Here is a 15,454-nt window from a genome sequence, read left to right as displayed (position 1 = left end):
TCTATTTTGTATGTTAAGAACACAGAGGGTATTATATCTTAACGGTGTGAACTGTTTTTATTGTTTGAGTTGGTACTGCAGTGTACGCTAGTCTTGCTCTATGTGTTACAAAATTCTCTGGGTCAAAGTTAACTCGGAGGGATTTGTCACCAATTGACTATGCTTATACAAAACGTGTATTTTTTATTATTACAACACCCAAAATATTTAAGAAGCACATTGTTTATTAAAATATAAAGAACATAGTCTGCTCTTTGAGCCAAGGAAACATTAAAATAGAACAGGGCACTCATTACGCAAAAAAACACAGTACAGTGTGCTACCATAACGTCTACATGTCAGCATTACTCGAACAACACAGCAAATACACAATATTAGACCTAACAATATTATCACTGCATTACTGTAAGAGCAATAACCTTCTATTTTAACTAAACTAGTACTTTCAACTCTTGCGTGCTGTGAACATATTTTGGAATTTATGAATGAACACTTCGCAAAATAAAGATTTAAAGAGGGCCCAAAAGAGAAAACCACCAAAGATGGAATGTGTGTCATGGAAAGTTTGGGGCACACAACATGCCAGCGACCTCACAGTGTTGCACCTTGAAATGGCTCTTACATTCATTATTTTTCGGAGAAAGCCGTCTGTGTACCTTTCAATGGATGATCCAGTATTCGGAAACCTTTTCTGTGGCCCACAGACAGAGTTTACAGCAGAGGCAAGGATTAATTTGTCTGGCTGATTTCAGCTGTACGATGGCCAGGTTCCTACGTAAAATTCACAAGTTTCTGTCATTGGGTACTCCTGCGTAAAAAAAAAAAACTCTTCACTGCCACATAACCACCTAATATTTCCTACCATAACCTAATTAAGTATCGCACATTCTTTTGCTTGTTGTCCTTGTGGTAGTTTGTTAAGCTCACGTGCGTGTTGTAGCAACTCACCAGTGGCCAGGCTCAGAAATGGCTGCGTCCCCTATGTCTGCCTTGCAGTCTCACAGGAGGTGGTCAAAGGAATCCGTAATGTATCCATCAAAGAACCACCATTTTGCTCTAGAGCATGCAAACTTGCAATGTTTGTGCCACATTTTCTGCTCGACCTAAAGCCCCCTTTCTTCCACCCCAAAGCAGGAGAGAAAAAATAACCCACTCAATAAACGGGAAGTTCAGTTGGACAAAACGAGAAGGCTGAAGAACTGCTATTCACAAATGAAATGCGAGATTCTCGTAGGGACAAGCACATACCTATATATTGCTGCAAACAAAAACCTCCTTTTTAAGGATTCTAAACTTGCAAAATACAAAGAAGTAGCAGCTGCAATAAACTGGACCCATGCCAAAAAAGTAGTAAATTCGAAGGTTCCTGGAATCTGTTCTCCTTGTTTACACCAACCTCCGGCAATAGAATGGCAGACGAAAGTGCCCGAATAAATAACAAAAAAAATGAGAAAAACGTGTATCAAGTTTTTAAAACAACCGAACAAACTTCAAGCAGTGCACCTAACTTATAGAATTACCAGGCAATGTGTCTCATTTAAGAGCACTAGACTGAAGAAAAAGACCTGTGAAATATGTTTAAGTCAAATAGAAAAAAGAAATTGGAGACGTGCATAATAATTTTAAAACGACCCGTTTCAATTCAAAACAAAGCACCTAAGCGCAAGAATAACGTTTAAAATCCCTTACCTAAACAGCACACAACGAACGTATAGCTTTAGACACTGTATAAGGAATAATAAGTTAGTTATGTTCATATCACAGATGATCACACTTTCAGTAGCCGCTGGGAGGTACATGCGAGAATGAATCTAATTACGGCACGACAAAAGGTGCAAACCGTACAGGTCAAAAGATGAACAGACCAGTGTCGACCTGTTCTCAATTAGGCAACAGCAAACTCGCTCGTGCAGGCTTCCGTGTGGCAAACACAGTAACCCTGGTTACCGTTACCAGGGACACGCAAGGCCTGGTTTGTTAGGAGAACAGAAGAGCTAGGGTTGATGCGACGTAACGAGACGCACGAGTGGACGTCTTGTGCTCGGATACGCGGATAAGGCATTTGCGTCAGAGTTCAGACCCGCCATGTTGAGCAGGGTGCACCGCGGCAGGCATTACACCTCCTTTCTGCGCAACGAGGGCTCTTTATCAGTTCCTAGCAGGCACGGCAAATGATTTCGATTATTCTCGTTTAAAAACAATATTGGTGGAGAATTTTAGAATTTGGTTCGGAGTACCTCGACATAAACAGAGGTATCTGCTCCACAAAACCAGATCTAGTATGTGCATGGAGTCCAACCAAGGTCAGGTATATACATGGACTTTTTTTTAATTAGTTCCGCCTCCCCTTGATTAAAAATACCTAAAGAGCGATTTGGTATGCTGAAAAGGCAGGTACATTATTATTATTTTTTTTCAACCATTCTAGGCTAAGCAAGCCACACATGGCTACTTCCCGTAAGTTGTCAGATGGACAGCCGGCGCCGCCCCTTAGTAAAAGTGCAGCGTGGAATGTTTGGTCATCTTAAAGTACTCTGGCGAGCTGTGGAGTCCGGAGGACACAGCTCCAAAATCCATCTCCCTTCTCCACTAGGCTTGCCAGCGCCTGCTCCATAAAACATGTCAACGAAATTTACGAAGCTGTTCCTGCTAGACAGAATTTGGTGACTTATTCGTTTAAGATTTGATGATACTATGCAGACAAATCACTACATTTTGCAGGCTAGTTTAGTGATATTCAATTTAGAATACTAAAGACAACGATGAGCAAGTAGAAGGGTTGCGCCCCCATCTAAAACAACTCTGAAATGGCCCCTAGGCAGACAGCAGTCTTCTCAACAACTAGGCCAGTTTAAGCTGAAGGATTTTGCACTTGAACAATAAAGCTTTAATAAATAGGACAATACATTTTCCCATGCAGCAGTGACCCACACCCTCACAGAATAAATAGGAACTCCTGACCTCGTTTTCTTTGCCTACACTTGGGGCTGTGTAGAATGCTCTGTACCAGCAAATGTTCAACACAGAAACTATTCTACCTCACTTCTGGAGCAACAGGTCATTAGCAAATGCAAGGTCTTTAGGTGCTGAAGAACACCACAAGTCTAAAATGAAATAAAATCCTTATTAAAATGATACAGGCCAAGTACATATCATTTATAGTTCATTAGGCAACTTGCAGAATATTTTATCCCATTATCGCAGCGCCAGGCTACCCTCCCAGGTGATAGTGCGCTCTCCAAATCTCTATAACATACCTACACGTAGATGCAGTGCTTGCACTTTCAGAAGCAAACTGGAACCCCACAAACCACCTCAACTTGTTCTTGAAGGGAGGTAAGATCACATGTGTACCCTGGAAGTCAAACCAAGCTAAAGGAGTCAGCTACAAGAGTACAAGTTCCAGGGAGTATTTACCAGATACTCAAACCAGTTTTCTTTGACCTTCATTACTCCAGAAAACTCTTGTCAACGGCAGTGCACAGCGCAACCTTAAAAGTTACTATAAATTAGCTGGAGAGTCCTGTATGTGGAGGAACATGTGGAAACCCTTCCCGAACCCAAAAATAAAAGACCTGGTTGGAGAGTCCCCAATCTAGTAACTGTCCTGACTCTAGAGTTCGCAATCTGGAGAACACCCTGATTGGAGAGTACTCATTTCGGAGACATCCTGATTGGAGAGTTCACAATGTGGAGCTGTCGTGTTAGGCAGGTTCCCAAGCTGGAGTCAGTACTGACCTGAGATCTCCAGTCTGAAGCTTGAACCGAAGAGGAAACAATCCAGTTCCTACTGGGCAGAGTTGACTGCCAACCATTGGCCCACACTTGTGCTGCTGATTGCAAGCAGTCTCTGCATGGGAACTTGCAGTTGCAGCAGGACCTGGGAATGCCAGGTACTTGATGCAATAGCTTTAAAAATCCTTCATATTTCGTTCCCACCAAATGATTTTCCACCACAATCAATGTTTTTCTTTCCTCGTTGATATGCACTGTACATCTTCACAGCAGGTCGGGCAGAATGAGGCCTGGGGGCTTGGGCTCAACACAGTTGATCCAAAAGTTGGCACAGCTTGCATGGTACTGGTGTCCGCCGTAAGCCAGCTTGAAGTTATCAGTCTCAGAATTGAAGGCCTTTATTAAAAGAAAAAAAAAATTAATCTTCTACTTTGCGACGCATTTGCAACTTAAACATGCTTATGACCACTGTTTCAAGATAATAGAGCAATAGCTACTTCTACAATAAAGTAAAACCCACCACACATGCTATAATGTGTTTACTGACTACAAGACATCTCTAAACCCGGCTCCAAGTCCTGCAGAATATTAAAGGAGGATGCCTATAACGTGGCTCAGTAGTAATGAGCTTACTTGCGGCCAGTGAGCTTCTATGTAAGCAAATGGCAAAAATACAAAATCTTGCCTGTTAGTGGTCCAAGAAGGGCCTATTAACAGTGCAAGCATGTAAGCCAATAAACACAGGGTTTAAGTGAAGGCATTAAAGCCCCAAATAACAAAGCCTCTACACCATAAAGAAAGGCACTCTGGTGGTAAACTGCAATATCTTGGGTGGCTAGCGAGAGAACATGCAGGCACATCAAGGATGAAGGTGAAAGGCATACCGACCTATGACAAAAGGATTTCAGGAGCAAGGCCAAGACCACCAGGTAGTGGAAATGTGATATGGACTGGTGTATGTTGGCCGAGAGAGTAGTACATGAAGGCTGCGGATACCCTCAAAAGTGGGCAAGGATTTGGGGAAGCTGGAATAGACATAGAGATAATATATTTGATGACCTGGCCCCTGTTGTTTATATGGGGGAATAGCGGTGTACTTGGTCACAAGAAAACTTGCTGTTGGCTGTATTGGGGTGGGGGGGGGGGCAGAGAGATTTGACGCAGCAATGGCGAGGGTGTCGGAGAAATTACCAGTCTTTATTGAAATTCCAATGAAAAGAGTTGTAAAATACAAAAGACGACTGCCAAGTAGATAGCTTTACGTAACTAGGGTTGTGTTGAGAGCCTACAAATGATGGAAAATGGGGGGAGGGTCTGAGGAGCAATAACAGCCAAGTTGCAGCATTGCCACCGCTTTAGTTTATCTTTGCTACCTTAGAATTTACATGGGCGAATCATGAAATTCATGTAATAATTGACTAGTGATTTTTTTCAAGAATACACCGGTTGATCCTTTTGAAATTACTCTAGGTTTTGTGGGCCTTTGGTTTTTAGAGCCATTGGTGAGCTTGCTATCAAGGTTGTTGATTTGTATGCTTGTTTTAAAAAAAAGAATAGATTGTGAAACTGAATGGTGAGTTTTTATTTCTTGAAATCAGGAAATCTACGCCTTCCTATGGTATCAGTAAATACAGTGGGAAACACCTATAGAAGTATTTGCATGAGAGGAAGTGTTATTTCTAGAGTGCAAACCTAGCCAAAAGGCAGCGGAGCACTGTATAGGGTCAAAGACGAGCATAAAGTTAAAGAGTGATAGGAGAGGTAACTTGGTTTGGGCAGTTCATGCTTTGTGATGATGGGTTATTTAACGGAGTGAGTCAACTTTTTCCTAAACTGGAGCATCACTGGGGCAGTCTTGGTAGACATGGGAATGTTGCTCCAGATCCGGGGTGCGCAGATGTCAAAGGGCAGCTGCACCTATTCCTCTGCAGTCTGATGGTGGCCTGGCTGCGCGTGCTCCAGGGCCCACCAGAGAGGGTGAGCTTGTCTGAAAGATGGTTGCGATGGCTCTGTAAATTCATTTAATTTAATAATTTGTCAGTGTTTCTGTCGGTTACAGAAGGGTACAAACCATATGCAAATTATTACAGCCGTTCCAAAGGAGTAAGTCTTCACCCTTGATCCTGGGTCTGCCTGGAGAGTGTTAGCTGCACCCATCACGGTGGGGCTGGGGTCACTCCAAAACTAAGCACATGGAACTCTCCGTGGCTCTTACATATGTGTACCTTGTCATATTTCTCGTGACACTAAATACTGTGGCAAAGGGTTTAGGCCGGTGGTTCCCAAACTGTGCACCGCCAAAACCAGCCAAGGGCACCGCGATCGCTGATCATTATCACCTGCCCGGGGGTCGAGATAAACAGTCTCATCTCACTGCAAGGTTGGGGAGGGCAGCAGAGGGAAATACGGGGAGATAAATGGCCAGTCTGCAATTGAAGCCGCTTGACATAATCTGGAAGGAAATATATGTAAAACCACCTTTCATTAAACCTTACTCATTCCAGGCCGAGCAGCAGTGTGCAGGATCTATACTTTATAATTTTAAGACGCATTCGAACTTCAAGTTTATGAAGTACAAGAATTCTTATATATAGGCATGACCATATAAGTTATGCGATCTCACAGCCTCTGTGTTTTTTGCATTTCAAAGCATTTGATGCGTTTGACACGCAACCCGTCAGCTCGTGCACCACCTGCTGAGTTTAACACAACTTTGTTTCTAGCTCAACCGGATCAAATGTTACTACAACTCAGCAATAAGTGTTGCTGGGCAGTTGAAAGACCTTTGGAAATGTTGACTTGTCACCTTAGTTTGCTTGCTGTATTTTGGTGTCAAATTGGTACTAAGGTGAAACTTTTGCCCAGATCGCGCTAACGTGCAAAAATAATGAAAAAAGGCCTTGTTGGGGTTTGTGTGCAATATATAAGTACAATTACAACTATGATTACAAAATGTGTCATGTTAGTGTGATAATTTATCAAGAGTGAAGAAATACACAGTAGCAGACGTTATCCTCATAGAGAGTGTTTTTAGTTTGTTTCAGTAGCTAAAACGAGATGTATTCCAGTGACCTGTGCTCATAAAATATACCGAACCGTTTCCTGTCCTGCTGTCCTCCGTGCTGAGAGACAGTGCCTGGTGCTCTTCCAAGAGAGTGCTGGGATGCTATGCTGAGATAATCGTGGTCCACAGTGTCCAATGCCCACAGTGATAGATCTTCTAATTTATTTATGTTTCTGTCCATGTTTTCCAGTATTTATGTTGAAAAAAAGATTGGGGCTGCATAGTCCCCATGTTACCATCTGATACCTTCACTGTTTGACTTTCTTTGCACTGAATACGATCCTGTGTAATTCCAATCCAGTCGCTCTCCTTCATGACAACAATACTCCACAATGTGGTTATTGCTGATGTTTTGCTGCTAATTACAGTGGTTTGAATAGGCAGACAGTATTTAACAGCACTAACTTCCTTAACTGGAGGTATAGCACGAACAGTACTCTGAATGCCATGGCATTCTTTTGATTGGTTTTAGTACATGAATCCATGGCTATAAAAATACGCTTTGTCTTTCTTAACAGGATTAGAGCTTCCTTTACTACTGGAATTGAACTGGACACATGTAAGCGATCTGAGTGGACTTCGTGTCCAAATGAACCTCAGTGGTAGGTTACTGACCTGGCATAATGTGAAAGGAAAATTACAAAGCAAACAAGCCTTTGCCATTGCTCATTGTATACTATACGGATCACTAAATAGCAGATGTAAGGAACTATGACAGTGGTTTCCAAACTGTGCCCGCGGCCCCCAGTGCGCCTGGATTCAGCTGGAAGTGTCCAGCTTCAGTTTAATCGCAAACAGATGCAGCCACTGTATGGCTAGAGGGCGCACAAGTATTGTGAAAAGTGAGAGTAGACATATCTTTGCATTGCATGCACTATTCTCCCTACCTTCATCCCAATTATTTTCAGAGATTAAAATGTAAGTGCTACTGAGGCCGGGATTACACGCACACACAAAAAATGTAATGGGGAGCTGCGGTCAATGGCCAATTGATCAAGGGAGCCGTAGGTCAAAAAAGTTTGGGAACCACTGGGTTTAGGCCATGAAACTTGGCCTGGACACCGCACTCTAGGCGGGTCCAGCCTGTGCACAGAAACGGAAGTGGAGTCTATTAGCTAAACATGCATTTCTAGGATCCGGAAGATGGAGGATTCATTTGTGGACATTTTAACTGAATGCAGGCACTGAGGACCGGTGCATGAAGATTTGCGGAACAGGTACAAGGACTACAACAAGAGCCGAATGCCCTGATAGAGTCGTATGTCCAAGGAAAAGCCGTTTACAGGAGGAAAGTAAAGTATACGCGTCATTTCCATCACGGCCTCTGGAGCTGAAGCACAGGGAGCCCGAAACTAAGCCCCCCCCTGGCTGTCGGGCTGCCTTACAACTGAGAGGGACAGCGAGGCTCACTCCCAATACAAGGAGAGGCTTGAAACACAGAGGCCACCTCTAGCACGTCACCTGCCCTGCCCACGCACCGACCTGGGAGTCCCCAGATGAATTCATAACCATGTCACAGTACATCTGGTAATACCGCTCTGTGGCAGCCAGCAGGGTGAACCCAGGGACAGCTCGGCTTCTCATCCTACACAGGCTGCTGCATGGTGCGACCGTCTCAGGGATAGAAACATAGCACAACATTTTTAAGGGGAGTGCAATAAAATGCACATATTCCAAGATGTGGGGGATTTAGCATGTATTTTGGTGCTTATGGCACCAAAATCCACGTCATACTAGACACCATGACCATACCATTTCACCCTATTAGATTCTTGCAGGTTTGTTTTTATTTTACTCGGTGCTGTAAACCGCACAATTCTGATGCCTACGCAGAGGGGACGCTAGGAGTCGAAGCCTAAAACGTCCTAGATAGGCCGCTGTCCACTAGTATTACAGATTATTTCTATAGCTTTCGTTTTGTTCTGCGCGTGTCAGGAAATTGAGGAACATTTTGGGCCATTTTAGGCTTTCTCCACCGGTCAAACCACACTAAACATCGAAACCATAACCACATACTCTAATAGCTGTACACTAGTAAGAACTACACACAGAAAATGTAAAGCTGCTACAATTTACACAATGGGAAGTACAAGGTGCATGCTCTGTTCCCAGATCACAATCTAACAATTCTGAATTACACATCCAACAAAATGACAAAACGTGGTCACTCCTAGTGTGACAGTGGCATGCAAACAAGCAGAGATGAATTACAGTGCGCACACATCTATTAGTTGATTGAGTCTAAGATGTTACAACTATAGGAATGACAAAGAAAGGAAGGTTTATGATTGGAGAGATTTGGAATGAGGTTGGCGGAGGTGAAAATCACTTTTGCATTCCACAGTCATGTAGGACGAAGAGGCCAAAAAAAGAATGGGAAACACTACTAGTTCATACTTTTTTAGGAGGCTCCTCAGCAGGTTTTTCTTCTTTCTGAAATAACGTTTAAAACCAAAAGTCAGCAACAATCCAGACGTAAAACAAGTGGCCTGACAATACATCCCTGTGGCTGCGGCTCTCGACAGCTCTTCACAGGTTTGATAAAATCTACCTCAATGTAAAAATGCTTTACAATGCTACATGCGTACAGTTGCATGATATCCCACTCTGTGCCTCCATTTAAGCCCTGGTCGTTCCTGCTTTTAAGACAGTTCAAACACAGCTTATTCGTCTTCACAAAAACAGTTTATAGATGATTTATATTTTACCCTGTGTCTTTTTCTGTTTTTAGAGCTGTAAAAATAAAGTAGCAAAACATGTTATGTTATGCTGAAGACTGATGGGCGTTAAATAAGTATTTCTCTCAGTATTATCATGAAATCGTTCTTCAACTGTTATGCTTTCTCACCAGTGTATGCATGGTCATTCTCAAATGTCCTCTCCTATGGCCTGTGTTCCCTCACTCACACACACACACACACACACACACACACACTCACTCACTGTGTCCTTCCCACTGTTAATTTGCACTTTCCTTTAAGTCGACTGACAAGGAGGGGTGTCATGGGCACAATCAAGCCTGTATTTACTGTAGTGACACTTGGATTTGAAGAAAGGCCCTGGAAGCAGAGAAAGGACCATAGAGTGACCTGACCCGGTTTGTCAGAGCACTGACCTCTCATCAGTTCCCACTCATCCTACCATGTGCAGTGCAGGAGGGACATGGGGCATCCCTAGGCTAGGAAGCATCTGGCTGCATAGGGTCTGATGGAGATGGGCAAAGGGTGTGAATCAATGCTGGCAGAATTTTTGCCATTAAAACTATCCATTAACTGTGGCCATTCCACCAACTGGATTCCTGTCTCAATTCTTAATCCACTCATTTGGTGTAGACGTTATGTTGTGAATCGGTTACGCAGGTATCCTGGTGATGGCTAGAGTAAAACAATTGACTGTGCGTAATGGAATGGAATCCATAATAGCCTTTTTCTAAATTCAAATTGATTATTGACTCAACCTAGATCCAAAAACAGAGTCTTATTACATGACTGTCCATAATGAGAAACCTCTTCCGCCCGCCACGCTGTGGACTCAGGAAAAGTGGATGCTGCATTGAGCCTGGATCGGTTTACACTACATAAAAAAACCTTAATATTAAGGCATAGGCAAAGAGACATAAAAAATACATTTTTTTTCTTGGTGCTCTACTATGTCATCAAATAAATGAGTATTAATAGGCAAGTCAAAAAAAGCAGAGAAAGGCATGTAAATTACTATTAATAGGATAATAGATGGGGAATAAAAACGTAAAATCCACATAAAAACACAAGAAAACAGAAAAATTGAATGGGGTGTGGGGGGGGAAGCAACATGAAAGAGGAGTAGGGAGGGAGTAGCAACCAAAACACAGCGAGAGGAGCGCGGGGGTGGGTCGCTCAACATGAAGGAGTGAGATGGAGTGTTGAGTGCCTTGTACTCTCAAACTACAAGGCAAAATGAAAAAAAAAGAAAAGTACCTTGAGAAGCACGCAGCCAGTGTAAGGACACTGACAGCAAACAGGAGGCTGTAGTATGTCTATGCTTCACAGTAGCGACAACATTAAAACCCTAGATAGAAGCAGGAGGCGCCGACCAATCTTAAGCATGAAAACAAATGACGTAGGAGCCAACCAATGGTAAGTAATGGAGGGGCTCTAAAATCGTTTTAATCTTTTTTTTTTTTTGTTAACAATTTCTCCAACAGCACATGAGCATTGTCTTGGGCAAAACCTAAAAATGAACCACATTTCAATTTTTTCAACTACGTGCAGGAAATTTCTTTTTGTAGGCATTCCACTTAGGGTCTTCTACCCCAAATATTTGCTAAGTATGTTGAAAAAATATTAGTGGTATTTAAAGTAGACAATACTGGCAACAATATGATATTTTGCTAATTACGATATCCACTGCAGGCTTCCTGGAAAAAGTAATTACATTTCTGTGGATGACAGGTTAAATGCCAGTAGTGCTTGCAGGGGTTATCTGCTGTAAATGTTTACATTCCGCTTGGGGGCCCAATATAACTTGCATCAATGTTGAAATATCATGGTCTAAGGGGGCCCACTTATTTGTTTTTTTAGCCATTGGATATGACTCTCAATACTTTAAGGCGCATTAACAAGGCTGATATTGTGCCTAGACATAATGACCTACAGTTGTTTAGAGTTCCTGCATAGGCAGGAGGATACATCTAAGGTTGCTACAGGTTGCAGAGGCTTTTTTTATGGTTCAGAAAAAGGAGAGCAATATTTTTCTGGGCACCAAGTACCATAGCTAATATAGAAGATTTTCACAAAAATATGTTCTTTAATATTAGTCTCTCTGCATTTTATTTATTTATTTATTTAAACTTGTAAGGCGCACAGCTACCCGCAATGGGTTTCCCGGCGCCAAGGGAAAGATTGAAGAAGAAAAAGTTACAAGACTTAGAGGAGGTACGGTTGTTCCAGGAAAACAGTGCTTACTTGAAAAGAAAACCTATTGCTGAAAAAGCTAAGTTTTTAGTCCCTTACGGAACTTAACAAGCCGGACTGGTGCTTTCGGGCACCGGGCAATCCCCCGGTCGGCTGGAGGGGGTGGGGGGCCGGTTTTGAATCAGGGGGCCGGTTTTGTGAGTGGGGGCCGATTTTCGGTCCGACCCGACGGGTACAGCGTGTCTGTGTCAGACAGTCTGACACTGACACTCTGTACCGGTCAGTTCGGACCGAAAATCGGCCCCCAGTCCCCCCACTCACAAAACCGGCCCCCTGATCCAAAACCGGCCCCCCACCCAGACAGTACTGTACTCACTCAGAGTCCCGCGCCGCCCATACACTGCAGCAGGCAGCAACAAGCCTGATTGTCGACCTTTGCACTGACGTGCGGTGCAACCTAAAAAAAAAAGCGGAAGCGTAACTTTGGAGGAGAGGGAGAGGTGCCTGACTGTGTGCAGCGCGCAGTTATGCCCTGCCTCCTCCGGCGCGTCTGCGCGCCGCCTAGGGTGCTGTCTTTCGCGCATGTGCATTGAATGGGGGCAATTAAAACTGCGCAGTCAGTGTGCCCTACTACAGCAGGTTGCAGGCCCTGATCACGAGAGCCAGCCAGAGCCAGGAGAGAACCGGAGCGCCGAGCGGCCACCATAATTTAATTTATTGTACTGCTGTGGTGGGGTGGCTAGGCTAGGCCCGGGGCCGCTGGCACGCTGCCCGCCCCTGGAAGTAGGCAGCCCTCCTGTCCTGTGTCTGCCACCAACAACACGGCCCGACCCGTGGTCCGTGACGGCGTGACCGTGAGTGAGTAAGTGTAGCTTGACTGGCTGTCTTTAATGCAAACACTCATGACCTTACCACTCTCACTCAGGTCAGGTCATGACTGCCTGGCATGGTCATCACAGCATCGGACACTGCAGGGAGACTGCATAGCAGTGAGCCTCGACCCCGTGCAGTGCCCCGTCTCATTGAGCCCCCCGCTGCTGCTCGCACCGCCATCTGTTGCACCCCCATTTGGTGTCTGCAGCCTCTCATGAAGTAATGCCGCTCGTGTCCGGACCGGGCCCAGCTGCTGAAGAGAGTTTGTTGCCTCAAGAACATCATGAGACTGGCCTGTAGCGTGGATTTCTCTCTTTCCTTCAGTTTCAGGTAATTTATTATTCTAGTATAGTTAATTATTTTAGAGCATCATCATGTCACTGCTGACTGACTTTGCGCCTGCTCCAACTCTGCTCACTGCTCAGGCGAGGCTGCGCTTGGGAGGGTGTCTCGACGAGTTTCACACTACTGTTTGATTAATTTGAAAGGACAGTAGGTCACGCAATTGAGAGCTTTGATAGTGCACACATTTCCAGAGCTCATGTGAACCCTTTAAAAAAACGTTTGTAAGCCCTGTCGGTGACTATGCTTTACTTGGCCAGTGCTGACCTCTATTGTACCCGAGGGTCGAAAAGGTCATTTGTTTGTGTGCGGACCGTCATTTATTCTAAAAATCTAGAAGAGGGTCTGCCACAAAGTCTTTGCTCGGCTTACCTAGATGGTTCATTCCTACCAGGAGGTGCCCCTTACCACAGAGTGTGTTAGTGGTAGGAATAACATCTCCGTGTTGCAAGATACCCGACTGTCTGTCCTGTGTAGTTTTCTTGATAGGACACTAACTTTGTTACATTGTTCTCTTTTTCTGTAATGTGCCGACATATTTTCATTGCATATCACAAACAAGCAACCATCGGAAGTGTTCTATATTGCTGTGATATGTACACACTTGATTAAGTCTCTAAAATTAATTGTACATTCCACAGAAATGTTTTTAAAAATGCTCTTATCTGAAATGTATACAGCATACGTAAAAAGCTGCGCTCAGAAATAGGATAAGTATATCAAGGACTAAGTGAGCTGCATCAGTCTTTGTAGTTTACTCATACTAATGCTGCTTTTTAGTGATTCCTGACTCGCATGACGGGGCCAAGAGACTCAATTAAAATCACACATAACAAGAGACCTGCGTGTGGGAAGGGCTTTGCCTGCACTCGATCCTCCTTTTGCTAGGGTCGTCCTATTAGCTTTTCTCCCTAAAAGACCACTGTGTGGTGATATACCACTTGCTCTATGCTGCCTCTTGTGGGTCTTGGTATGTTTTAAGGCCTTTACTGGGTAACATAACTTTTCTGTTAATTCTGATGCCTACGGCCTAAGGGAAATAGATGACTCCATGTAAGTAGAGATACAATGCTCTAGTCCTGTTAGTTCAAATGAGCCGCTCCAGGACTGAAATTCCCAGAATGTAGTAGATTTGTTGTTGAATGAAAACCTACAACAGAAGCATGGCATCCTTGGTAACATGGGATTATCTAGTCACCGTACTAATGTCTGTCATTGGATCCCTGTTTTCTCATCTCAAACTAGATTAGGTATCTCTTCTCTATATACATAATGGGGTAGTAGGGCATGGATCTGGCAACCTGCAGTCACAGAAGCAGTGTTTATGGATACATAGAGCTGTCAGGAGCGGCTGGAACCCTCCCCCTCATTTCTCCCTTCAGAAATATGCCAGTCGGCCCAGGTCCAACGGCAACTACTTTACTTTCAGCACTGATCCACAGCATCACATTCAACAGAGCCTTTAGTTCTGTGACAGGCTGCCTGGGGCTGGTGTAATCTGGTGGCTGCTGCAGGGCTGGGCACGTAGGCACCTCTCGCCAAATGGGGAGGATTGCTCAGCTAGGGTTAATGGCTTTATTTAGGGTTGAGGCTGCTAAACTAGTCTTGAAATAACAACATACAGCCTGGCTGTGACCTATGTGTGCCTCAGCCTCACTCTCCGGTGTAATTTCTAATTATATTGCTCGTGAGAAAATGTCACTCATAATCGTTGAATTGTCACTCATAATTACATTGAAATTATGAAAATGTCACACATGGCAATCTGAAACCTTGGCAGCTATGACACTGGAGTTGGCGCAATTTATCCAGAGGATTGCCAGGTCTTTGCGAGGCCTTATTGGTGAACTGATAGCACAGGGAGCTGTCAGGCCTGAGTTATCATCCCCTGCTTTAATGCGGTTTCGATGTGAATTGCAAAGAAAACATAATTTCGGGTGGATGAGTTCAGGCATCTTGTCCTAAGGAGTGTGCTGTGGCAGGCCTCAGAGGAGGGTATTTTGTAAGAACTAGTGTGTTCTCAGCAGGGGCCGGGCCCAGCAGCAAGCCGATTGATCTCACAGGCACCGCGCTCTGCATGCATGTGGACGAGAGAAACCAAGCGCGGCAACAAGAGAAAGACCTCTCCCCCTGACCACCTGCTCCTCAGCTCCCTCGTTAAGATGTTCCCCTGTTAGCTGTCTATTTTTACTGTCTTTTAAGTCGGAGTCATCACCTAGAGCCTGCCAGTGCCCGGCCGTAGCTGCCAAGGGTTCAGATTGCTATGGGTGTGACATTTTCATAAGTTCAGTGTAATTATGAGTTACTATGTTCCCCTGTTAGCTGTCTATTGTTACTGTCTTTTAAGTCAGAGTCGTCAGCTAGAGCCTGCCAGTGCCCGGCCGTAGCTGCCAAGGATTCAGATTGCTATGGGTGTGACATTTTCATAAGTTCAGTGTAATTATGAGTTACTATGTTCCCCTGTTAGCTGTCTATTGTTACTGTCTTTTAAGTCGGAGTCGTCAGCTAGAGCCTGCCAGTGCCCGGCCGTAGCTGCCAAGGATTCAGA

General features: G+C 44.2%; 1 protein-coding gene across 8 annotated transcripts in view; it reads right to left on the bottom strand.

Moving 5' to 3' along the window:
* Window positions 1-206: 206 nt before the first annotated feature.
* The window catches only part of SYNRG (synergin gamma), a 515,412-nt gene continuing 500,164 nt past the window's right edge, over window positions 207-15,454 (bottom strand). For 6 of the 8 annotated variants that reach the window (XM_086954875.1, XM_086954879.1, XM_086954880.1 and 3 more), the window contains 2 exons: window positions 9,197-9,232; window positions 207-4,131 (listed from right to left, as the gene is read on the bottom strand). In XM_086954875.1, the coding sequence (XP_086811001.1) occupies window positions 4,000-4,131; window positions 9,197-9,232 (168 nt within the window). In that variant the 3' untranslated portion in view covers window positions 207-3,999. The remainder of the gene's footprint in view (window positions 4,132-9,196; window positions 9,233-15,454) is intronic. The other 2 variants (XM_086954876.1, XM_086954883.1) reach the window with 1 other exon arrangement.

This window comes from Lissotriton vulgaris, chromosome 2_1, assembly GCF_964263255.1.
Source record: "Lissotriton vulgaris chromosome 2_1, aLisVul1.2, whole genome shotgun sequence".
In the NCBI taxonomy this organism is placed as follows: domain Eukaryota; kingdom Metazoa; phylum Chordata; class Amphibia; order Caudata; family Salamandridae; genus Lissotriton; species Lissotriton vulgaris.
This window is presented reverse-complemented; position numbering and strand designations above follow the sequence as displayed.